This window comes from Pogona vitticeps, chromosome 4 (genome assembly GCF_051106095.1).
Source record: "Pogona vitticeps strain Pit_001003342236 chromosome 4, PviZW2.1, whole genome shotgun sequence".
NCBI lineage: Eukaryota > Metazoa > Chordata > Lepidosauria > Squamata > Agamidae > Pogona > Pogona vitticeps.
In genome coordinates, this window is record NC_135786.1 from 38,734,990 (window position 1) to 38,762,140 (window position 27,151).

Genomic DNA, 27,151 nt, shown 5'->3' on the forward strand with positions numbered 1-27,151 from the left:
CTCCAGAAATAATTCAACTCCAGAACCTGTCTTATCATTAGATGGACTAAACTAGTAGAGAGGTTTAGTCGGGTGAGGAAAATCAAGAAGAAAACATGAGGGAGACGACACAAAAATTATAGCATAAATGCAAATGGACTGTGCAAATGAGAGTGCAAATAATAAACTGTATTCTCAGTGACAAAAGAGGCTCCTGTCTTGATTTGCTTATGAGAAGCCCTATCGAATAACATCACATTTCATTACTTTTGAAGGCAACCTACACATATATCCTTGGTGGCATTTGGAAGTCCTGCTAAATTGTAGTGAAACCTTAGTCATAAGCAACTCTTCAGTTTTGAAAAAAATGAATGCTAGTATCTATGGCAGTAAGAGAACATGACACAGCAGAAGTCTTTTCAATTGAGATTTGACTTCAGTTCTGATTACTGTTCATATGGATGAATCCAGACTTTGTCATACTTGGAGTTAAGCCATCTAAATCAGTGCTTCTTAACCTTTGTTAGGTGTTTTTGAACTGCAACTCCCAGAAACCCCAGCCAGCAGAGCTGATGGTGAAGGCTTCTGGGAGTTGCAGTCCAAAAACATCTGAGTAACAAAGGTTAAGAACCAGTGATCTAAATCATGGGATGTTATCATTGCTAACTGAAGTTCCATCAATATTAACTGGTCTTCTCGAACTGAAAGTCAGGATCATATTACCATTAAACCCCAGGTCTTAGTTATCTGATAATGGGGAGGGGGGGGGAGAGAGATAATGCATTAGGTATGTGGGAGGACTGTGTTTTGCTCTTCACCACATGCATACACACTCTTACTAACTACGATATTCATTAGATATCATAGAGGATCACAGTGGCACAATATAGTTTACCCCAAATTTTTATCATCCTCTCAGTTTAATCAAGAACAGACTTCACCTTCTTTAATAATAATAATAAAAACAAGCATTAATCTTTTGTCTAAGTACATGCAGGGACTTGCATATGATTTACAGTGATGTCTTTGATTTGCTGGCAAAGAGTGCTGGTTGTGTCATGGGAACAAAAGAGATTTAACAACCAACACTAGATTGCATTCCCAGTCCTTGAAAGAAAGAAGTATGGATATATCCACGACTACGCTATCATATTTGTATAGTCTCTTTTCAATCATCAAAATACAGTCCACATGAACAAGAAACAATTAATTTAAATTAGCTTATTTGGCATGTTGCACTACACTTATAAGCCCTGCATCAGTGAAGATAAGCTGCTCGTTGAACAGCTAGCTGAAACACATCTGAGCAGATCTCTAGATTCATCCATTCACTCTTTCTGTTAACAACAAATCAATACATATATAGACAGCAGATGCTACTTCACTTTGCAACATCAACTGTCACTACATACAGATGCAGTGAAGTACACTCATTTGTAGCTAAACTTGCTCCCCCATTTAAAATGGTTTTCCATTCACTATTCAGAATTCTTATAACAATGGTTCATCTATATTTATAGATAAAGTACAATACAGACTCTCTTAATATAAGCAAGTCAACCAGAAAATATCAGCTCCCAAGCTTTCTTCCCTATTCATAATTGCCTCCTTAGGTTTATATCTGGCACACCCCTAGTTTCATCTGAAAGTTTTCATGGACTAAATAGTTCTTTCACTGATTTAAACTTAAATTTTGCATATTCTGAGCAATAAAACCAAGTCCTCTTTTCCCCCTTCCTTAAAGTTTTGCCTTTTAAAATTGAATAATTTGCAAAGGTACATCAAAATAGATGTGGCAGAGGTTCTGTAAGGTGTTAACACTTACAAATACATCTAGCGATGTACATTAAACTGTCAAAGCTTTTAGGTGTAAGCAGTATGGCAAAGGGGTCTATTTCCTATTTTAAAGAACTTTCCAACATCCAAAGCATGAAAGCTCTTATATTGCAGATTAAACTTTTTATATCTTTCCCACATAATTTTCATTTTAAGCAGAGAATCTTCCAGCAAACTGCACAATCTTAACATAACATAAAATCCATCCAAATATTAACATCTACCAATACAATATAAAGCAGTCTTGTTTCAGCAGTAGCAATAGTTCCTCCTGAATTTGATTAAAAACACGCATGAACCTGTTTTTAAGAACACTCTCCCAATTTTTGCAGGAACATTTGTGCCATCAGCGAAAAAATGTATTAAAATCATTACCTAAGAAGTGATTTGACCTTTTCCTTGTACCCACAAACCCTCTGTGTGAACCCTATAAAGCCACAGCTACTTGTTTCACCAAAACCAATTGCAGGACAAGCCAGGATCTAAAAATTAACTTCAAATTGTGATTCATAATTGTCTCTTGTTCCAAAACTTCTGCCAGCCACAGTATTCCAATTCAGATGATACTGGAAACTGTTGTTACAGATTTCCTGGTTTTATCATGTCTTGCACAAGGAAATATCAGAGTGTGTTTGTGTAGGCAAAAAACATCATCCAAACTAGTTCTAGGCCTATGTTTACTTTTGTGCAAACAATATAAAAGGGTTCCTAAGAAATTGATCGAGACAGAAAAGCCTCGAGATCTTGATGAATGACAAAGCTAAATATTAAAATAATTAAAATTATATCAGCATATGTGCACTGTGGCCCAGCATGTAAAAATGACATCTGGCTGCCAGTATTCATTTTCCTAGCTGCCATTGTAATAATCTGATTCACTTTATCTCCCTGTAGCATGTTGTATAGACAACACTATGGCTTGTCAATAGGATTAATTTGTTTTCAGTTTTCAGTGTAAACCAAATTCAAGTTTCTGTATCAAATTCAAATTGTAAAAGTTTTCATATGTTACAGTTCTATAGATTGAGCAGTTATGATCTTCATGTTTTAGGTTACATACCTAAAAACTATGAGATGTTTAATGTATATATTTTTTTCATAAATAGTGACAATAATAGCATGCAATAAAATCATTGTAGAATGGATTATAAGCATCAGAAGTCTTTTTCTTTTATACTTTTAAATGACCATTGAAAGCTGAATCTGGATAAGATCCACTAATAACTCAATGTTGACTTAAAAACACAGTGGCTGAAACCCTTTTTTGCAACTTTATACTATGTATGGCTGATGGTATCATCAACCACAGTAACTTCCAGAAATTAAAGGATCCCTGGTCCATGGCCTAAACAGCTCCCCCAAGATAAAAGGCATTCCAAGGAAACCTCAGATCCTTTAAAGGATAAGAAATCAGTAATTTTTAATTTACAAAAAGCTACCATGGCTGATGATCTCATCAGCCTTACATGGTGTAAAGTTACATAATAGGATTTCAGTCAGTATTAATGAAATATATGAATCATTATATGGACCTATGACACATACTGATTACCTGTTATTCTAGCAATGATTATACAAAATGTCTGCCCAAAAAACAAAACAGGAAAAGTGTTTGCTGTGAAGTCAAGTGTTTGCTTTCTTTCTTTCTTTTTGTTTTTGTTTAATGTCCATAAGCAAAATCTTGTTTGTAAAAATGAATTTGAGAACTTTATACAGAAACATTTCAAAGTGTTGATTTCTGGTTCTTAACTGCATTCTACATAGTAATTCTCATCTAGAAAGAATGAGGTGGACATTCATACTTTTGAATAATAAAAGGCAAACAAACTATACATTTTTGTCAAAAATAACCCATAGTAGATCAAACAGATCATATGCCGTCTCACTGAGTAAAGCTGACAGAAAAACCTATATTGCCATTGCTTACTCATACCTGCTAATGAGTGACTATTCTGATCCAAGGTTTCTTTCTAAGGAATGGCAAAAACTGTCTGAATCAAGACTAAAAAAACAGCTTCATAAAACTGATACCATGCTTTGGAAGAGAAATTACACAAGCAAAAATGGAAAAACCCACTCGCAAGGGACTGTATAATTGGCAGGAAACAATTTTTGTAGGTTTCACAAATGAAATCAGCTTTTTTCAGAATAACTGGAACAACAGAGTGTTTGAAACAATTATGTTCTGAGAATTTATAAAAGTGAATTCATTTATTTCTAGTCTGCATTGAAACAGGTTTCAGAGCAATACAGGTGCTACTGCTGTCCTCATTAGATGCAGACTCCTTCATGTCTTATAAGTGTGAAGATTATCACTATATCTAAGTTCTCAAACATTATGCAATATTTTTATGAAGACCTTTCACAGAGATTCAGTCATCATTTTCCATAGAGATAAGCACCCAATACATCAGTCTTCTTCAGCTTTTAAAAATGAGACCATTTGTATCTTCAGTTAATTTGCATTCATTGAAAATTATTGTAAGCATAATTTTATTTGCTTAGCCACTCTGCAGTGCTTTTCATGGAACGTTCAGAGAAAACTGACCTATCTTGCTAACAGAAAGGTATAGTTGTGTTTCATGCAGTGATATTTCATACTATAAAGTCAATAAGCAACCTCTGCTGATGAGCTATCTTTCCAGTAGAAATCTTGAAAGACCAAGGGGATACAAGTGTTAGCCACAGAATGCAGAGGCTATAAGACCACGTTAGTATTAAACAGTACCAGAAAAGGCAACCGTCAAGGGGAACAGCAGGAAGTATGTTGAGGAGGTCTGCAAAGGTGACACAAATCAGGAGAGGCATTTTGTTGCTCCCCCCCAAAATTAAATTAGATTTAAAATCTTACATTAAATACATCAGTCAGCTACTAAGACATGTGGAGAACATAAATCTCCAAGCCAAGTAACCATTGTCAGACTCCCAGAGAAAAAAGTCACCGTGGTTTTCATAGATTGCAGATTCCCAAATTCTAGAAAGGATATTGACAAATCTTCCATGACAATTCCCAGTTTCACTCCCTATTCTTATTCCAAGACAGTATCTTAAGACATGGTTGGTCAACACTATAAAGTCACTTCTTTATTATTACAGTAGATGCTTCTTTACACTGGATTTCGGTGGACGGATATGGCGTTTACAGCAGAAGAATTTGGGCATTTCAGACAGTACCAGCTCAGTGTTTGCCTTTCCAAATTAATTACTTCAGCAGTCTAAAAATAATAAGTGATGAAAATATGCCATATCTTGGGGAGAGTGTGAGGATAAGCACTATTCAATATGTGAATGCCGAGCCAGGTGCAAGGAGCAGTAGATGTGGCCAACTAATCCATGTCTGAAATGCCAGCAGTTCTTCCAACTGGAAGATCACAAGCAGATGGCGTAGTGGCAGCTTGTGTAGAGAAACACACTTTATGCCCATCCAACACTCAATATACTACTTTGAGAGTTTACTGATGACCCGAATAAGTGCTCCATTTTCATCTTTCAGCCGCTGATTGTCCGATTTCAGCTCTGTCAAAATCTGTTGAAAAACAGGATAAAGTGTAAAACATTTCAGTTTAGATTCTTCCTATTTCCTTAATATTCATCATAGGAAAAAACACACACAAAGCCACCCTGCAAAAAAGGAATATGGTGTTCATACAAAATTATTCTCTCTAGGAAGCTTTTCAAGTGAGGTCAACAAGGTCGTATTTGCTGTATGTTCCCTAGATTCGGCTCAACTATCTTATATCTTCACACAGAGACACAGAATTGACCCTTAAATCCAGATGTATACAAAGTTGTTACCTGCTTAGCTTGATGTGCTATAGGCTTCACCTTGCTAACGTTACTTGTACTCTCTGAAGGAAATGCTCTTATTTTGTTCCTGTGTGCCTTTAAATACATGACTACATTCCAGGCAAAAGAGATCTCTAACATTTAAATATGAAGGCAAATTGCAGTACCAGAAAACTTAAGAGTCTATTCACCTACCAAGTGTTTCATGTGTAGAAATTAAGAATCAACATCCTGATTTGGTTGAATTAGTATTACATGTTATATGCATCATAACATATGCAAGCAATAATATGGGGGTGGGCAGGGGGTGGGAATGCATTCAGGAACATATTAGCATGTAAGTTATTCAGATCCATCCTTATGATGCAGCAGAGAATTGTATATGTGTGATCGTCCTCCCCCTTCATCAGAATGGCTTAGAAAGTGGGAGTTTGTTATGGAAAATGGTGACTGGAATTCACCTGTCAACAGTTTTCTCCGTTAAAAGGAGGCTCCCAATTCACAATCTGTTCGCCATAATTACAAAACATTGTCAACTGACTTCAAAATTGTATTTGAAAAAAGGGCTCTTTAATTGATTTGCAACTCATTTACATTTGATCTCAGTAGAGTCCTCTGAATTCAAGATGAAGAAAAGAAGAATTAGTACCGAGTATCAGAAATGACAAATTATTCCCGGCAAAGCCACATAAGAATTATCTGTACTGTATTGAACCAAGGATCAGGCTTGGAATTATTATGCCTTTGCTATCTAGGGCAGTATGTAGCACATTTCTTCAAAATTTTGTCAGCTGCATTAAGGTCCCAGGAATTCCTAGAGCTCAGCTGCTGTTGAGGGAAAAGATCAGGTTCTTGGTGAAATGAGTGTTATTTAAAAGAGCCTGTACAGCCAAGGAAAAGGAGAGGAGTGTGAACACATTCAAGATGAAGACAAAAAGACATTTCAAATACAGTATATCAGACAAAACAAAACAAAAACAAGACCACAAGAGACAAGAACACAGTTACTACTTCAAATACACCATGTTTACTTACATGGCTGTTGGGGAAAAGCAACCATACCTCCCTATATAAAGGCCACACATAAATGTGCTGTGTTTGCAAGGGAGAACATACAATTGGCTATGCAACCTTACAATTGCTACATACAGTATATCATAGAAGTGAGTACACCCCCTCACATTTCATAAATATTTTAGTATATCTTTTCATATGACAACACTGTAGAAATGACACCAGGCTACAATGTAAAGCAGTGAGTATACAGCTTGTAGAACAGTGAAAATGTAGCTGTCCCCTCAAAATTACGCAACACACAGCCATTAATGTCTAAACCACTGGCAACAAAAGTGAGTACACCCCTAAGTGACAATATACAATTTGGGCACAAAGTGTCAATACTATGTGTGGCCATCATTATTTTCCACCACTGCTTTAACCCTTTTGGGCACAGAGTTCAACAGAGCTTCACAGGTTCCCACTGGAGTCCTCTTCCACCCCTCCATGATGACATCACAGAGCTGGTGGATGTCAGAGATCTTGCACACCTCCACCTTCCATTTCAGGATGCCCCACAGATGCTCAATAGGGCTTAGGTCTGGAGACATGCTTGGCCAGTCCATCCTCTTTACCTTCATCTTCTTTAGCAAGGCAGTGGTCATTTTTGAGGTGTGTTTGGGGTTGTTATCATGTTGGAATACTGCCCTGCGACCCAGTCTCCAAAGGGAGGGGATCATGCTCTGCTTCAGTATGTCACAGTACATGTTGGCATTCATGGTTCCCTTAATGAACTGTAGCTCCTCAGTGCTGGCAACACTCATGCAGCCCCAGACCATGACACTTCCACCACCATGCTTGACTGTAGGCACAACACACTTGTCTTTGTACTCCTCACCTGGTTGCCGCCACACACGCTTGACACCATCTGAACCAATTAAGTTTATCTTGATCTCATTGGACTACAGGACATGGGTCCAGAAATCTATGTCAGTCTGCTTCTCTGCAGCAAAGAGTATACAGGCTTTCTTGTGCATCAACTTTAGAAGAGGCTTCCTTCTAGGACCACAGCCCTGGAGACCAATTTGATGCAGTGTGCGGTGTATGGTCTGAAAACTGACAGGCTGACCCCCCCACCCCTTCAACCTCTGCAGCAACGCTAGCAGCACTCATACATCTATTTTCCAAAGCCAACCTCTGGATATGATGATGAACATGGGCACTCAACTTCTTTGGTCTATCATGGTGAGGCCTGTTCCCAGTGGGATCTATCCTGTTAAACTGCTGTATGGTCTTGGTCACTGTGCTGCAGTTCAGTTTCAGGGTGTTGGCAATCTTCTTATAGCCTAGGCCAGTGATGTCAAACCTATGGCATGAGTGCCACAGCTGGCACGCAGAGCCCTTTCTGTGGGCACGCAAGCCGTAAGTCACCGGATTGGTAGGATCACTACTCCCCCCCCCGGCAGCCAAACCTCAGGAGGCGGCTACAGCCGCAGTGCTGCCACTTCAACAGGTGGCGGGCCAGAATCTGGAGCAGCTGGCACTAGTGGCAGATCCAGTGTGGCGTCTCGAAACATCTCCGTGCCTGGGATTTCTTCTGCCGCCACTTTCTGTTCCCTGCTGCAGTCTGCCGCCCACTGTTTTTTTCCCCCAAGTTTGGGCTCTTGGGCCCAAAGAGGTTTGTCGCCACTGGCCTTGACCATCTTTAAATAGAGCAACAATTTGTTTTTCCAGATCCTCAGATAGTTCATTACAATGAGATGCATTGTGGAACTTCCAGTGACCAGTCTGAGAGAGTGAGAGCAATAACACCTGCTCCCCCTTCACACCTGAGACTTGTGACACTAATGGGTCTCATGACACAAGGGAGAGAAAATGGCTACTTGGACATTGTCACTTAAGAGTGTACTCACTTTTGTTGCCAGCGGTTTAGATGCTAATGACTGTGTCATATGAAAAGATATACTAAAATATTTATGAATGTGAGGGGGTGTACTCACTTCTATGATATACTGTACGACGGGATACTAAATAGGCAGGTTCTGCACCATGCAGGTAAAATGTCAATCTGAAATGGTAGTCAGAAAAAATCTCCAGTAGTAAGAAGGAGAAGTAATGTGTAGTGGGTCATTTGGTATATGCCCTCCCCACTCCTCAATCTTTCTTCATTTATGTGAGAGTGCTGCACAACTTAAAATTATGTTATTTCTGCTTGCAACTTTTTGATTTTTAGACAATTTTTTGAAGATCAGGGTTTGATTCACAATGACACCCAAATACTTTGGGTATGGCAATGTTCCAAAACCTTGCCTTCTCAGCTAACCGGCAGCTTCCTCTCTGTTCTTTAATTGGAAGGCACAGACCTGTGTTTTTATTGAGTCTAATTTCAGCTGGTTGCTCTTATAATTTAAAGAAAGATCATTGTGTGTACACTTGGGTGTCCCCTGGACAATAGCAAGTAGCCAGCCAATCCTTCATTTCCAGAAACACTGCACTGTAAACTTGTTAATGGGTAAAATGACCTCTCCCCAATCACCTGTACTGCTTTAGCTTTATCCTTTTATTCTGAATTTAAAAAAGCCGAAAAGTAAGAGTTTCACTGTCAATAGTGAGGCATGAAATTCAATACTTAATACAGAAATTGTGATGCTGCAAAGTGAAGATACTTTGCAACAGCTATAGTCACAGTTTGTTATTCAGTAAACCCTCTCATGTGTGAAATCCCCAAAAAGAGAGAAAAAAGTCCACCTTAATGAGATATGATACCTTTCATCTTAGCTTGGCACAGGGTTGTTTGATATTTGCTTGAAAAGGACCTAAAACCCCAAGTAGAGAACTATGGTGGTAATAGAATTAAACTTTACATTTACATATTCAACCCCCTCAAAGAGAAAGCTGTATTCTGCCAAGAATGATGCTATGATAGAGATTTGTGTTTTCACCATCAGTTTGTATTATAAAGAGGCAGAGTAACTCAGTTAACATTGGGAAGAGTATAACCGTTGTTTCATTTTAAGCTGGTCACAGCAGTATGATTACTAAGGAAATGCAGGATGCATCAGATCATGTTCTACTACCAGAGAAATCATATTGCTCACTAGCTATTGGAGCCAAGTAGACCTTGACATGAGAGCTAAGTGGTCATATTAAGGCAGCGCCTGTAATTTTAAGTGGACAAGAAAAGATAACATTGAGGATTTAGGCAACACTCCTCACACCATTTTCTTTAAAAAATGAAAAGCAAACTGTGTGAATATATTTAAAATTTAAATATAGCAAAGTAAAGTGTGCTGCTTATATACCACCCCATAGCGCTTCAAGCACTCTCTGGGCGGTTTACAAGTTAATTATGCAGGCTACACATTGCCTCCCCAGCAAGCTGGGTACTCATTTTACCGACCTTGGAAGGATAGAAGGCTGAGTCAACCTTGAGCTGGCTACCTGGGATTGAACCCCACGTTGTGAGCACAGACAACAAGTACAAACAATGAAACCATGCATACTAGGAAATAAATGCGGAAGTGCTTCATAAATATCCAAAGGAACACTGTTCAACATGGCAAAAATATGTGTGCTGAACAACTGTGAGATATAAAACAATACATGTGAATAATGTATTCTGCTACTGTAGTCACTTCTGTAATATCTTCAAAGAAATGTGTTATCTTAGTGTTGTCTCAGTCAAATGAAATGCAACATATAGGGGAGACAGGAATCAAAGGAGCTATACCTTTGCTGGAGTGTTGTTGTGATGAGTCAAGACTGTTTGGGAGCTTTGATATTTTTATATGCAGGAAGCATAACATCTCCAGCTAAACCAGTGGTCCCCAACCTTGGGCCTCCAGATGTTCTTGGACTTTAACTCCCAGAAATCCTGGCCAGCAGAGATGGTGGTGAAGGTTTCTGGGAGTTGAAGTCCAAGAACATCTGGAGGCCCAAGGTTGGGGACCACTGAGCTAAACGGTACCAAGCACAAGAACAAATAGGTTTCATGTGCAACCTTCAGAAAAACTCCTATCTTCAGCAAAAAAACCTTAATGGTTCATTTAAATCTTTCAAGTAACATCTGCCATGGTACCATAGGAAGAAGTATTCCTTGTTCCTTAAAAGAGCAGGAGGAAGAATGATAATATCTAATACAATCCAGGCACCAGAAACATTTACAACCTTTAAATATTTAAATATTAATATTTATTCATAATAGTGTTATGAAGTTATTAACTCAGTTTTTATTAAATTTGGGTGTGCAGGAGATCTCCAACAGCTAACTCAAAGAATAATTGAGGCCTGGTGCAGAAATATATTGAAGTATAAAGAATAATGTAATAGATCTGTCTAATCTTACTATCCCATTTACTGCTGCTATTTCTTAAATGGCAAGGTAACAGATGCTTTAGAAAAAAATTCATGACAATGCTGGGTACACTTCTCATTTCCCCATTTTATCTATCAGGGAAACCCAATGTATTATGACAGGTTCAGGACAGCCTAAAAACTTGTTAGTCATGTTCTCAATGAAGTTAACAATTTTATTTTTTAAAATAGAAAAAGGAATAGGAAAGACCTACAGTATATCAATTTTTGGTGACAATAGGTTGGTTGCAGGTTTTAAGCAAAAATACAGATCTCATATAGTCTAGTGTACTGCTCTTTTCTTAGTTACCGCATATATTTACTATTTGGGCAAAAAGTTTCTTTTCCCATTTCATACAACTTATAAACTTCTATAATATTCCTTCATAGCACAGATGTCTCTATTTATATGTTCATGCATATAAACTGGTTTCTTGATATAGTATTTCAATAAATTTATTGAACTGATGACTGAGAACCGGTTTGGAACTGCTTGGCATCACTGGCTATCTTCTTTGATAGACGTTGATTTGAAAGAAAGAACACACTAAATTACAGTACAGAAATTTAGTATTTGAGAACTGGCAGAATGTTTGAATGACACAACAATGCTGATAAACTATTATTGTTTTACATAGCAAATTAGTTTCCAAATATCAAATAAGAATGTATGTGTGAGTCTATGTGTATTATCTATCTATCCATCCACCTACCTGCATAATGAATAAGTTGTACCATCTTAGAAAAATGTTTGTGTTTTTCTAGATACTATTTCAGCCATATTACTCAAACAATTAAGAAAAGCTTCCACCAACTCATAAAACGAAACTAGAATACAACCTACTTCCACAATGAATTCAGTGACAAAACTGTTCTGAATGAAGCTGGACTCATCCCAGATATCCTAACATGCCGTAAAATACAATATACACCATTCTTAATAGCAATCTGTATGTTCCAGTTATGGTTGCTAAGATATATTTGAATAATATTAATGAAACTCTGTAATGTTTACCTTCAGAAGTGCATTATTCTAATATATCTTTTGAATTCTCACAATAATCAGAAAGCTGCATCTTTGTTCTATCTTTTTCATCTCCCCCCTTGTTCAATAATGGTTTTAGAATGGCAAAGTGATGCCTGAATAAAATCATTGTTTTATCAGAGACAATTCTCTGACACAGAACCTATAGAGGGAAAATGCATACCTGAAGAGAAGTGACTGTGTAAATCAAGAACTGTACCTCCAAGATGAAGACTGTACCTTGTAGAGATTAGAAACGTAAAGTTTATAACTGGTAGTACTCAAACAGGAAGCTATTTGTGTGATGATATTTGAGTGTTACATTCCTTATCTAACATAGTTAGGAAGAATGTGGAAAGGGTTATGGAGAGTTCAGACAGACATTGAGAGGAAAGACCTGCCTGGAAGAGTGGAAGGAGAGGTGAGACCAACTGGAAGGGAAGATGCTATAGCTCTTCTGACTCTGGGGGCTCAGCGGATTGCGAAAGCCTGGCTACAACCCGGGTCAAAGCCCTGTTTTCGGCCAACAGCTGCTCATTCATCTGCCTCAAAGTGTGAATCTGTTTGAGCTGGTGAAGGTTCTGCAAAGTAAGACATGGAGGAGATAGACAGAGATAAAATAGAGAATATAAAACAGCACAAAAACATGAATTCAGTTGACAACCAAGAGCAGAGAAGAGAGAAAGAAACAGAGAACAGCAATGACAGATGGATATCTGTGAAAGCACATAAAAGCTGGATAACACACTGACGTACAGCAAAGACAGGCAGGTAGGACAAGCAAAATCACAGCCGATCTTCATCGACTTGAACCCATCCAATTTTTATATAAAGACAAATACTATTATTAATAGGTGAACACATTAGACCATTGTGCCTGCAAATTACATCATGGAAATCCTGTGTATACTGTTTTATTTTTGCAACTATTAACAGATAGTAATGCTGGTGTGAAAAGTATGTATATAGCAGTTAAGAGATTTGTTGATCTCTTCAAAGTGGCTTTGTAAAGCAAAAGAAGGTACTGTAGCAGATGAAGTGAATTATTTTAAAATGAGCTAACTTAACAGCCCCTTATTCTGCACTTGATAGCATACAGTAGTACAGCATGTTGCAAACAAGTTTAATGAAGTATGATGAATTAATGAAGGCTTATCCAAATAAAATACATTAACTCTAAAGTTACTAATGCTATTGTTGATTATTTTTATTACAGTACTAGATATTTTGTTTATTATGCTATGGCTTATTCAAGTTAGTTCATTTAAGCTACCAGGTGTCAATTTTTGGTGGCTTTTGTTTTACTTTGTGGTATCATGTACAGTGGTGCCTTGCTTAACGAGCGCACCACAGAATGACGAAATTGCATAGCAATGAGGTATTTGTGATCGCATACCGATGGCCCCTATGGGCAAAACTCTCATTGCGAAGATCGGTAAGCGTTTCGCTTACTGATCTTCGCAATGCGATGTCGGGGGAACAGCTGATTGGCGGTTCCAAAATGGCCACCGGAAGCCCCAAAATGGCCGCGCGCAGAGTTTTCGCGCCCTTACCTCGCTTACCGAGGGCGTGAAAATGGCTGCCGGACCCTGGAAACATCGCTGAACGGTGAGTTTTTTGCCCATTTGGAACGCATTAAACATCGTTTAATGTGTTCCAATGGGCTTCCCCGTTCCATACAGCGATGTTTTCACATAGCGAGGGTTAATCCGGAACGGATTAACCTCGCTATGCGAGGCACCACTGTATTTCATATTTTTTTTTGTTATTTTAGTTGTTACTGTATATGTTTCCTTAAATATATGAACCATCCCGAGTAGTGTTTCACTAAGTCGAGTGGTCGGTAAATAAATAAATAAAAATCACAAGACTTTTCATTGTTTCTCCTGCAATGGACTAAAATGGCTACATTGGAACAGGTATGGGCTAGGAATGCTTTGAACTCTTCCACAATATAGCTAAAACCTTGAGAGTATCCGTGCTTCATGTTATGTTTGTCCATTAGAACTGCTGGACAGAACTGCAGAGCCAGAAGTTGGGAGTTTGATTCTCTATTATGTAGATACAGAAGTACAGCTGGAAGCTGGCCAGCATGACTTCTGCTAAAACCTAGAATCCAAATATTTATTTATTTATTTATTTATTTGATTTATTTATTGGACCGATGGACCAATAAGGCAAACCAATTTAGAATATGTATGTGCAGGAGGGCACTTACATGTTTTAATTTGCCTGTGCATCTTTTCAGTATTAGGAAATAGGAATATGATCCTATATCAACTCCAAGAACAAAGCAAATAGTAAACATATAAAATTACTTATACAGCAAAAAAGTGAATTTTATTTTTCTAATAATATATTTTAAAAGGGACCAAATGTTTATCTTTTAATCCAGCGTAAGAATTGAAATTAAAAGGTGTGCATGAATTCTGAAAGCCTTGTCCTCAATGACTACAAAGGTATTTAATGAAACATACTGGGTACGATATAACTGAGCATAAATATTTATTTAGCTCAGGAAGACAGATATGGTAATAATCTGTAAAATACCTGCTATAGTTCTATTGAGTTCTCGTACAAACTGTAGCACTGAGTAAGTGAGCATTCACCTTGGAAATGCCAGATAAAATGGCCAAAATCCTGTTGTGTAGTTATACTAGCAGACGTGAAACAGCATAACAGCATAGGGTAGGGTAAGGGCTAACTGAGATATGAATACATTTAGAGGGGGTGGATTTGAACGGTCACATTACAAATTGGTATTTTTTCCCATAATAATTCTAAATAATCTCTTCTAAGAATAATTCCAATTATCATACACAAATATATACATTATATAGAAAAATCTAAATTTAGATAGGTATTTTGTAATTCCCATTATTAATTATGTAGCTCGTCTTTTTTGCAACCATGTATATAGTGGCAGCCCAGTTTCCCGATGGTCATTTTTCTTTTTTGGATTCAACCATTCTGTTAGCATATCCATTTCTGCGGTTGCCAATATTTTCCCTATCAGTTCGTCTATTTGTGGTATTCCAGACTCCTTCCAGTGTTTTGCAAATACTATTCTCGTCGCTGTTATCATATGGATGGCTAAGAATGTTTTTTCAGAATCTAATGTATTAGGCAAAATATTTAGTAGAAAAAATTCTGGTATCATTGATATTGGAGTTTCTAATATCTCTTGCAGTATCTGTTTGACTTTGGTCCAGTATTTTTGGGCTTCTTTACACATCCAACACATGTGGTAAAATGTCCCTTCTTTTTGTTACATTTCCAACATATATTTGAGAACTGAGTGATTATTTTGGCTAGAGTTTTGGGAGCCATATACCATCTGTAAAACATTTTACAGTGGTGCCCCGCTGGACGATTACCCCGCTTGATGACGAATCCACTTAACGTTGAAGTTTTTGCAATCGCAAAAAGATGTTTAGATGGGGGAATTTTGCTTAACGTTGATCGGTTCCCTGTTTCGGGAACTGATTTTTCGCTTTACGACGATCAGCTGATCGTCAGGTTTCAAAATGGCCACCAGCTGTAGAAAATGGCTCCCCACTGTGTTAGGGACGGATTCCTCGCATTACAGGCACCAGAAAATACCTGCCGTATGGAGGATCTTTGCTGGGCGAGCAGGTATTTCACCCATTGGAACACATTGAACGATTTTCAATGCATTTCAATGGGTTTTTTATTTCATTTGACGACGATTTCACTCTACAGCGATTTCTCTGGAACGAATTAACATCGTCAAGCGAGGCACCACTGTATATATATTCTCCTTGAACACTGTAGATTTAGTTATATTTATATTTATTTTCCAGATTTGTTCCTATTGGTTTAATTCAATATTGTATCCTACATTCAGTGCCCATTTGTTCATGCATGCTTTTACTACTTCATCTTGTGTTTCAAAATCTAGCAAAAACTAACTTAATGCATTTTCTTTCTGATTCTAAAAGAGTTCTGTTGAAAGGAGTGTTTTCTTGATAAAATCCCTGTTGCTTATCTTTAGTATACCTTGATATTAAAAGTGGGAATTAAAAGGGTAAGCAGGTCCAGACTGGAAACTGAATGCTTTATCACAGCTCTCACTACTGAAAATGACACAACATCCACCTGTCGATAATTGCTTAAATGATTAACAATCTAACTAATTAAGCTTATATAGCTCAACTCTTTGTTTCTGTTAAGCACTAGTTCTGACATCGCAGTTTGAACTAAGTATAAAGCTCAGCTCTCCACATTGCCATACAAGTTTGCTGCTGACAGCTAGAAAACAAAACAAAAAGCACAGCTGCCCAGCCGGGCAAGAACATTCAAAAGAAAACTTCTGCTGAAGTAATAAGCCAGAAATGCAATAGCCACACAGAAGAGACTGACACAGGAAGCATGCATATTTGCTTTGTTAACTGAAGGAAAACTTTGGCTATTTAAAGAAGCTGTGAACAGCTAAAGACGTATAATGCATGAAATGGATGTCATTGAAAAGAGGCAGACATGCTGAAAATGGGCTGTGTTTTCTCTCTTCCACACACATACCCAGAGAGAGAGAGAGAGAGAGAGAGATCAATAAATGATACTGCATTCATTTTAAACCATTACATCTGTAAGGTAACAAAAAATAAGATCCCATGAATTCACACATTAGTGCTTGAGCTTTGAAATAGTGATACAGAAATTCTTTCCACAGCAATCTCCAGAATGGGGTGAAATGCCCAAATTACTGCATATTATTTTCATATATTATAACTACTTTGTTCTTTTTACACTCTGATGGCAATGCCTAATTTTTACTAGTCACACCATAATGTAACTATTACTTGCTGCATTTAGCATTTTTCAAATTTTAATATAGCAAGTTGTATATAACAAGATAGTGGTGTGTTTATTCTCAGATATTCCCATTCTTAAATTCTTTATCAGCTCATATATGAATGATTATGTTTAAACGTAACAGGCAATGAATCATCACTAGTTCAAAAGATGCAGGTCATCTGCATTGTTGGACTTTAAATATCATCTATTGAAAGACTTTCATTAAAAGAAATAATCTGCCATCCTAATAGAAGTTGACTTCAAAGAACAATCACACTCAATTAAAAAGAATAACATATGAAGTTCCTTTAAAAGACTTGTATAGAATTAGAACCATCTTCAGCAAGGTAGGAAATGGCTTTCATCACTACCATGCTTCCAGAGATTCAGCAGCTCCTGTTTCTGGTGCAGGGATATTTCCTGATTTGAAATCAATGTACACAGGTTTGAGCTGGTTCTTATACAAAAGGGAAAGACGCGCCAGGAGAAGAAAAAGGGAGAACAAAGACACATTCTGGGAACAGAAGCACATTACATGACTTAACATAGCACTGCAAAGTCAGCTTACTAATTTCAGGTCATTGGAGCAGCAGAACATATTCGTACTTAGTTGACCAGGAATTGGGACAAAAATAGGAACTGTTTTACATAGATGTCCAAAAAGAGAAATGGCAAATCAAAGGAAAATTGCTACTCCAGCCACTTAAGCAAGGAAGGAACATTTCTGTAGATTTCAAAAGACCAAGTGGGGAACAAGAAAAATGGAAAACCTGCAACTAAGGCAAAATCTTATGTTTAGATTTATGCACAGGAGAGAGAGAGGGAAAAAAAGAAGCTCTGCTTGACAATCTGCCTCACTAGTTTCAAATGGAATCTGCTTTGTTCAGCAGCTTAACAGTGCACTTGCATTCAAGGAAACAGGGCAACTCAGCTTGTTCTCCCAGGCCTTGGATGTCTTCCCCACCATTTACAAAGGAGAACTCCACAAATAATCTCTTCCCCCATTCACATTTCTGCACAATTCAATTCAATTTTGAAAACACAAAAGCTTTGAATGTATTCTGCTGAATGAACTTATATCATCCCAGGCTACATAATGAAAATCACTACTAACTAGGAATGGCAGTTTCATAGTTATAGAGCATAGGTAATAAGAAATATAAAAGTACAGCATAAAGAACCCAAAAAAGAGCAGCATGGTATTAAGGAATGTTTCACTTGCTAGCACCATAGCTGTTTCATAGAAATGAAGATTTGTGCAAGCTGTTTAACATACTTCAGTTAAGTGGCCAGGCCACTAAATGACGCCAGGAATATCCTAGACCCCAAGCAGCTGACCTTAAATGTACACAGATATGGCTACTATACATTGGTAAAATGCTGCAAAACAGAGTGTAGAGAGGTCCTGTGAGGAAGTTTTAGCTAGATGTGGGAAGCATGAGGATGCCTTCCAGGACACAGCTGTATGTTGCTCTAATAACACGGCTATGCCTGAAACTGTTCCCACATGATAATCTTAAAAAAGCATTATTATACACAAGGGAGAATAAGTAAGGAAGTTTTAATACCTTCATCTCTTCCTCCATCTCAGACAGCTTCCGTTCAAGGGCTCGTTTCTCCTGTTAAGATAATAGTATTTCCACAGTGATCATCTTTTGTGCGATAATGAAGAAATATAGTTATCATTGACATTTTAATGGAGAAAAAATCACTTGTATTTAGAGGACAAAGGTTTCTCAAGAAGCACAACGTAAGAGCCACAGGATGGCAAAATCCTTTTCACTCTACAGAACACACTGCTCTTTTGCCTGCACACAAAAACACACTCTTCATCAATATCTGTGCTTATCCCCATTCATCTTATTTGCTTCTTTCATCTCTAACCTCTAAAGCAGTGGTTCCTAACCTGGACAATATTGCGTTGGACGTAAAAGGCAAGGGCTTGCCTAACGTCTAAAGTATGAAGGATTCTTTCTGGAGTTGTGGACAGTGACGGGAAGAAGGCTGTGTGGACCACAGCAAACTATGGCAAGTTCTTAAAGAAATGGGAGTGCCTGACCACTTTATCTGTCTCCTGAGAAACCTATATGTGGGACAGGAAGCAACAGTTAGAACTGGTTATGGAACAACTGAGTGGTTCAAAATTGGGAAAGGAGTACGGCAAGGCTGCATATTGTCCCCCAGCTTATTTAACTTATATGCAGAATACATCATGCGGAAGGCTAGACTGGAAGAAACCCAAGCCGGAATTAAGATTGCCGGAAGAAATATCAACAACCTCCGATATGCAGATGATATCACTCTGATGGCAGAAAGTGAGGAGGAATTAAAGAACCTTGTAATGAGAGTGAGAGAGGAGAGTGCAAAAAACGGTCTGAAACTCAACATCAAAAAAACTAAGATCATGGCCACTGGTCCCATCACCTCCTGGGAAATAGAAGGGGAAGATATGGAGGCAGTGTCAAATTTTATCTTCGTGGGCTCCATGATCACTGCAGATGGAGACAGCAGCCACAAAATTAAAAGACGCCTGCTTCTTGGGAGGAAAGCGATGACAAATCTTGACAGCATCTTGAAAAGCAGAGACATCACCTTGCCAACAAAAGTCCGAATAGTCAAAGCTATGGTTTTTCCTGTCGTGATGTATGGAAGTGAGAGCTGGACCATAAAGAAAGCAGACCGCCGAAGAATTGATGCCTTTGAATTGTGGTACTGGAGGAGGCTCTTGAGAATCCCCTGGACTGCAAGGAGAACAAACCTATCAGTTCTAAAGGAAATCAACCCTGAGTGCTCACTGGAAGGACAGATCCTGAAGCTGAGGCTCCAGTACTTTGGCCATCTCATGAGAAGAAAAGAGTCCTTGGAAAAAACCTTGATGTTAGGAAGGTGTGACGGCAAGAGGAGAAGGGGACGACCGAGGATGAGATGGCTGGACAGTGTCTGCGAAGCAACCAGCATGAATGTGACCCAACTCTGGGAGGCAGTAGAAGACAGGAGGGCCTGGCGTGCTCTGGTCCATGGGGTCACGAAGAGTCGGACACGACTAAACGACTAAACACACACACGGGAAGAAGGAAAGAAATATAAATGATTGAGAGAGATGGAATTTAGATACGACTTTGGGGAGGAAAGCAATATCCATGGATAATTTGACTTTGTTCGGAAAAAAATTGTAAATAAGGATAGTCGTGACATAAGGCTGCTAACTCACAAGCTCGTTGAGCTGAGGTGATGATGACGACAAAAGCTGTTTTACATGTAAATAGCCATAAATCAGTTGACGCTAAAGGTTCAAAAAGAGCTTTAGTAAGTTGTTGCAGTACTAATGTTAGTGAACATTGCAGGGAGGACGGGCAGGTATCTGGGTAGATATGAGATAGGCCTTTAAGAAAATGTTTCAATGTTGGATGCTTGAAGAAATCAGCTGCTGGAGAGTTAGGGGGCTGATAAGAAACTCTGGCGGAGAGGTAAACTCTCAAGGAAGAGAGGGAAAGGCAGTTAGACTTGAGATGAAGCAAAATACGTAGGACAGCAGCAGGTGATGGGTTGATAGAGCCTCGTGGCGCAGTGGTTAAATTGCTGTACTGTAGCCAAAACTGTGCTCATAACCTGGGGGTTCAATCCCAGCTATCTGGCTCAAGGTTGACTCAGCCTTCTATCCTTCCGAGGTTGGTAAAATGAGTACCCAGCTTGCCTGGGGAGGCAATGTGTAGCCTGCATAATTAACTTGTAAACTGTCCAGAGAGTGCTTGAAGCGCTATGGGGCGGTATATAAGCAGCACGCTTTGCTTTTTGCTTTTGCTTTGATAAAAGGCAATGAAGAAGCTTCAGTGAAAGATTTGAATCTGTTCCATTTATACAAGTAAGCCTTTCTAGTGGAGGGCTTCTTTGATTGATGGAAAATGTTCATTAGTGAGGCAGAATACTCCATGCTGCCAGGTTCAGAAAAGGTAAGTCTGGGTGGAGTACTTGGGCGTTCTTCTGCATGAAGAGGTGGGGCAGGTGAGGGAGGTTGTGAATGTCCGATGAGAGATTGTGAAGGACTGGAAACCAGGGTTGTCTCGGCCACCAAGGGGCTATAACGATGGCATCAGGTTTGTCTTGTTGTAGGCGAACCACGACCTTGTGGCGAAGCGGGAATGTCAGAAAAAGGTAAGTGAGGGTCTTGGGCCATTGGCCAACAAATGCAACTCCTTGGGAGTGTTTGCTGATGCCAGCTCGGGAGCAGTATCGTTTGCACTTCCGATTCACATGGGAGGTGAAGAGGTTGAGAGTTGGTTTGTCCCATCATTCACATAGGCGAAGAAAAACTGATTGGTCTAACTCCCATTTGTGAGCTTGACAGTTGTGCAGTTGAGTAGATCGGCCAAGTTGTTGTCGTGGCCGGCAATGTGTAAAGCCGTGAGGCAGATGTGATGTGCCAGGCAGCACTACTGTAGTCATAGAAAGCATGGTGCCTAGTACATGTTGCACAGTCAAGGCAGATACCATAGCATGAGGGGTGAAAACCTGAAGTAATGCAATGAGATTTTCTCTCTTGTCTGTAGGAAGAAAAGTGCAAGCTTGTGTGGAATCTATGCATGTGCCTATATAATGAATAATCTTTGTAGGTTTTTAATTTGACTTTTGTTCATTGACAACAAGATCGAGATCGCTAAGGAGGATAAGGGCGAAGTGAGTGTCAGGCCCTGCTACGGGAATGAGCTATGAGGAGCTGTCAATGGAGGCATGTCCATGGCCATTTGTTGGTGTCAAGGATTTTTGATACCGAGAGATGTCATTTGAGAGTCCATGGACGTTGCTTGATATGGTTGCACGTCGGTGTTGAACTCGGGGTCATAGTGATGTAGAGTTCAATGACTTGGTTCTATCAGTCAACAGAAATTGTGCATTGATAAGAGGGATAGAACGAGTGTCCATGGACCAGGATGGATATCAAGGATTATCGATATTAGAGCCTGTGTCTCGGTGATGTTGAAACTGAGGTTGTTGACAAGCTGGTAAAGCAGTGGAGTATACAGATGCTGGAGATGCCGAGTGAGAGGAATTATTCCCTTTGTCTGGATTAACGGGAAAATATCGGGAAGCTGGGGCTGAAAAAGTCTCATGTGTAGAAGTAAATTGCTTGACCATCCTCAATCTTTTAGGTGCCAGGTAGGGAGCAAGTTGGAGTCCATGTGGGCCATGGTGCTACGGCCATTTCGAAACCTATGGCTGTCGAGATCGAGGCCCGCCATGAAAAGGTAAGGCTGAACTGGCTGGAGCACTGGTTCTTAACCTTGGGTTACTCAGGAGTTTTGGACTGCAACTCCCAGAAGCCTTCACCACCAGCTGTCCTGACTGGGGTTTCTGGGAGTTGCAGTTCAAAAGCATCCGAGTAACAAAGGTTAAGAACCACTGGGCTAGAGCAACTGGCTGATTGGTGGTTGCAGTTTGTCTTGTCGAGCACTGATCGGGGCAAATGCCAACCAGATGAGAGTGCAGAGGAGGTTGGGCCATTTTGGTTGGTTGAAGGGATTGCTCCTAAAGATGGAGTTTTAATCTGTATAAGTGAGAATGGATGACTCTGTGCTTGAAGTTCTTGCAGTGCTGGCAGGAGGACGTCTGGTGTGCCTCTCCCAAGCAAAGAAGACATTTAGTGTGGCCCTCGGAAAGTGGTATTTTGTTATCAAAGACCACACAAACGGGCCCAAAGGGGCCATGAATAGGAGAAAAATGATGATGGGGGGTGCGGCTAGAGGCTGCGCGAAGCAAAAAGGAAAAAAATCTCTGATGATAATGAATTTGAACTAAAGTTTAAAAGAAAAAAGATCAATAACAGGAAGGAATCAAGAATATGCTCTTTTTCTCCTTTACTCACAGAAGCAGAAACTATGAGGCTCTCAACACGACGGTTGAAATAAACTGAAAGGGGAGCTTTGGCACCAAGGTACTTATACATTGGGGGAGGAGGCTTATTCTAATGTGTTTTTTGCTACCACAGAAGATCTAAAACTTTCCGATGAGGCTCCGCGCAGGTACGGATCACCCAGTGTGTGATTCACAGAGGCCACGAAGAAGAACCTCTTGTCTAGTCATGCAAACACTTTAACTTAGGCAAATTGCCCTAAGTTAAGAAATCACAATTGACATTATCAGTTTCACAGTGGGTCATGCAACTCCGTATTCAACTAATAATGTCTGCTGTGATTCATTAATTTATGGCAATTTGCCTCCAAAAGTTATATCATTTCTGCCATGCCAGAGTAACTAGGAAAGGGGATTTGGGCCAGTGTGTTTAAAATCTTTTCTGAAAAATGGAGTGTATTTCACCTCACATGTTTTCAAAATAACAACATTCATAGACTTCCTTTTTTTCTACTCAGTTATCAAATGCCATTCTAGGTCATGAATTTTTAGTTCATATTACAGTGGTGCCCCGTATAGCGAGGTTAATCCGTTCCGGATTAACCTTCGCTATACGAAAACATCGCTGTACGGGCAAGGAAAGCCTATTGGAACGCATTAAACTTAGTTTAATGCGTTCCAATAAGCAACCAAACTTACCCCTCCAGCGATGTTTTCGCGTCCGGCAGCCATTTTGGAGCCGCCGATCAGCTGATCGGCGGCTCCAAAATGGCCGCCGGATGACCCGAAATGGCCCCCTATCAGTGTTTTCGCGCCCTCCCCTTGCTTACGGAGGTCGCGAAAACGCTGCGGGGGGGGCATTTCGGGCCATCCGCGGCCATTTTGGAGCCGTCGATCAGCTGTTCGGCGCCTCCAAAATGGCTGCCGGACGCCCCAATCGTCGCAAAGCGAGTGCGGCGATTGGGGCAGATCCGTATAGCGATCCCCAAAAAGGGATCGCTATACGGATTCTTCGTTAAATGGTGCGCTCGTTAAGCGAGGCACCACTGTAGTAGTGATTTATCAAGTTGAACACTGTTATAATATGATAGGAGGTTAATGAAGTGTTCATAGTGAAAAAAGTCTGATAAACAAGTCTGAGAAATCAATCAGAGCAGGTGCCTAATACTTATCCAAACACTCTTCAAGCAACAACAGAAATGTCTGCTCTAAAATTAGTAGTGATCCTAAAGTCATGCTATATCATAAACATATAGAAACTGAAAAACAGAAATACATACTCTCTTTTCTATCTCAAGCATACTGGACCGGTCAGATGATTTTTCCTGTTTCTGCTGTATAAATAAAAACAATACCATTTGTACTGAATAGTAAAAAGAAATAATTCCAAAGAAAGCAAAATGGGTAAAATCATGTCGCATAAGTTTGTGCCTTGTGTAACCTGGATTGGTGCTGGAAACATGATTTATATTAATTAAAAGCTTTCCATCCCATTTTATCTTTTGCCTGGGGAAACCTTTGGGAGTCTCAGGATGTGTGTCCGTGTGTGTGTGTCCGTGTGTGTGTGTGGGGGGGGGGGGGTTAAAACTGAAAAATATCTCAAATTATTGCTGCTGGGTTCAGAAATGCCACTGGCAATTTGGCAGCGATTTCTGATTTTTAAAGGCTTTCTCCACCCTATTTCAAGGTTTGCCAAGGCTTCCACAGGGCAAAAGAGAGTCCTACGGAGCCTCAGAACCTAAGGTGAGGGGAGAGGAAGCTTTTAATTAAATGAAATGTTCCTGGTGCTCAATCCATGTTCCATCAGGCAAAAAGCTATGCAATAGAATTTTGCTCATTGTTTATTAAAACACAAAATAGATTAAAGTTATTTGCTCAATCCCCCCACCCCTTGTTTGTCTGAGCGACAGTCCTCCTGACATGCCACTGACTTCTCATTACAAAAGTCAACAAAATTTTGATTCTGCTGGTTGCATTATCAGTACAATATTTGTTTTCAGTGTCTGTTTACCTGGGCTAATTTATCCATTTTTGTCTTGACTTCAGTAAGTTCCAACTGGGCATCTTGTAGTTTTGATTTCAATTTTTGATTTTCAGCCAGGGCACTTTCATAGAGCTAAAGGAGGAAAATGTAAAACAACTAAACTTGCATCAAGTAAGACTACAAATACTAAAACTTTTAACAGATGAGGATGACAACTGCCAAACCTACTACTGTCGGACCACAAAACCAGGAAGTTTTTCTGCAGCTGTATTAACTAGCAATTAATACCAGCACATAACCTTTACTGCAAAGCTTAGAAGGCATTACAAAAGAAAGCAAAAAATATCTACACATATAGTCCTGTTCCTCACATACCTTTTAAACTCCAGCCAGGGAACCCAGGGCAGGGATTCCTTGGAAGGTGATTAGGGATTCTTCATTAAATGTGATGGCCAACATTAAATGAGATAACAGCTCGATTACACTACTAGATCATCCTTGATTCTGCACGGCACAACTTCATAATACCTAGGCACAATCTGTTCAGTTCACATGGGACAAAAGAAGACACTCCCAAAGTCTTTCTAGAACAGATGTAAGTAGATGTCAGGCTTACAGGATCTAGATACGTTTTTACTAGAACCTGATTTTTATGAATCAGAAACTGATGAACCATATAAAAACCATATAAGAACCATTAAAAAATTCTGAAGTAATAATTTGTTCTGCATAGCAGGAGGAAAACAGCAAAAAAACTATTCACCCAAACTGTCTTTACTTCAGTAATATATTTTAAGGAGAAAGGAAAATTATTTTATTTTCACCTTTAGAGATGGGCACCACCTATCACTTTGCGCTGGTTCGTTTATCAGCCAGACAGGTTTTCGGGACTACAAAACCCCATCTCCTCTGACAGGCATCCACTCAGTGGCAGCACCCATAGGTGGGGCAGGGAAGTCCGGGCACTGCCTTCAAATGAACATCTGCCAGAGGAGGTAGAGCTTTGAAGCGCCTAACACTTGTTTGGCCAATAAACAAACAGGCACAAACCAGCAGTTCATTCCATCTCTAGTCACCATTATTACACAAGCAAGAGTCAGAATTTTTTAGTGATCCATGGCAAACAATCCAAATGCATCAGGGTATCTAGTCATAGAACACCCTCTAAATCTTCTGTCATGCATAAGAGTTCCACATATGCGGAAAGAATTCCATGAAAGGATGACAACTTCTACCTTATTATTCTGAGTAATCCTGATCTACAGTAATACATAGCACTCTGCATGTAATTTAGTTTTAGCTTATTTCCCAATGTAACTGCTCAAATATAACTGATCCTCCTAAAGAAACAAAGAATACAAAATAAAACAAAATCTATGCAAGAAGCTGAGAAATATCATGAATAGTCTTCCAGAGCTCATTCTGCATCATGTTCAAGTATTGTAGTGCAACAGTTTCCTAATTTACACAGAGGGAACTGTAATGAAGAGAGTGGTCTGCTCAAGGTATTCATCAAATTCTATGGAGCATATAAAGGGAAGGGACATCAGTGTACCAATTTAGGATTCTATTGAATTCTTTCAATTCTTTTTATTCAGCTAATGATTCATCAGAGGTGGCCTATACTCTAGGTGGAGGGTGACCTGCTACAGACCCAGGCTGCCAGTTTGTTTAAAATTCTCATTTTGACTAACTTATGTTTTTTCAATTGACATCTATTACTTTAAAACCAACGTTCCCTATAGTTTTGTATTTTGTGTACATTTGGAAGCCTCTATAATTATTTCTTCTCCTGGAACTACCAACAACCCAAGAAATCCTGCTTAAGTTACTGAGAGAGAAGTAAGAGAAAAGGAAGAAAGAAGAGTTCAAGAATTCCTACATCCACTACTCACATTTCTGTAATCTTTGCTGATGTCCTCCTCTGTTTTGCTGCTGAGAGCAGCCAGACGATTCTCTCTTCTGGTATATGCACTGCTGCGCCCTGAGGGCCGATCACTATAGGAATCACTGGTTCCAGTGCTTGAACTTGCTGCATCCAACCTGAAGTTGCAAAGCTAAACTGTAAAATCAGCTAATAACGGGGGGGGGGGGGGGGATAAGATCAAAGAAAGATAGAAGAGATATGCTTAAGGGAAAAAAATCATCCTCTCTTCTGACCTAGAGCTACTAGCTCCGTTCATATATTGTATATTTTTCAGTTTTATTCAGACACGAGCAAGGAAGGGAAGCACTCTATGCCTGCCCCTCTATCCCGTTTTGTTGCTCTTGACCACATGCAAGGTTCCTACTCTGAAAGGGAGAATTTCTGGGAAATCTCAACATGAACCAGAATCTTGGTTTTCAAAGGTTTTGATTCATATGGAGAGCATCCACAGACTGAGGCTGCTATTACACTGACAAAGCTAAATCATAGTGATTCTGTGTTGCTGCGGCTTGATTTGCAGCCTGTTTTTAGTTCAGATTAGGTGACTGTGGATTGTTCTGGTGCCACTGTTCACACTGGCCCCTCAAACTGATACAATCCA

The 27,151-nt window shown here is 39.4% G+C and overlaps 1 protein-coding gene across 13 annotated transcripts in view; it reads right to left on the minus strand.

Annotated features, from left to right (window-relative positions):
• Positions 1–2,978: 2,978 nt before the first annotated feature.
• The window catches only part of PPP1R12B (protein phosphatase 1 regulatory subunit 12B), a 143,602-nt gene continuing 119,429 nt past the window's right edge, over positions 2,979–27,151 (minus strand). For 6 of the 13 annotated variants that reach the window (XR_013545094.1, XR_012086234.2, XR_013545099.1 and 3 more), the window contains 7 exons: positions 26,519–26,666; positions 24,651–24,755; positions 23,920–23,973; positions 18,361–18,411; positions 12,376–12,555; positions 12,159–12,214; positions 2,979–5,341 (listed from right to left, as the gene is read on the minus strand). Coding sequence is in view for 5 of the 13 variants with exons in the window: in XM_020782568.3 (XP_020638227.3) it covers positions 12,421–12,555; positions 18,361–18,411; positions 23,920–23,973; positions 24,651–24,755; positions 26,519–26,666 (493 nt within the window). In the remaining 8 variants the exon portion in view is untranslated. Of the gene's footprint in view, positions 5,342–12,158; positions 12,215–12,375; positions 12,556–18,360; positions 18,412–23,919; positions 23,974–24,650; positions 24,756–26,518; positions 26,667–27,151 lie in introns of those variants that run through there. The other 7 variants (XM_020782573.3, XM_020782570.3, XM_020782575.3 and 4 more) reach the window with 4 other exon arrangements.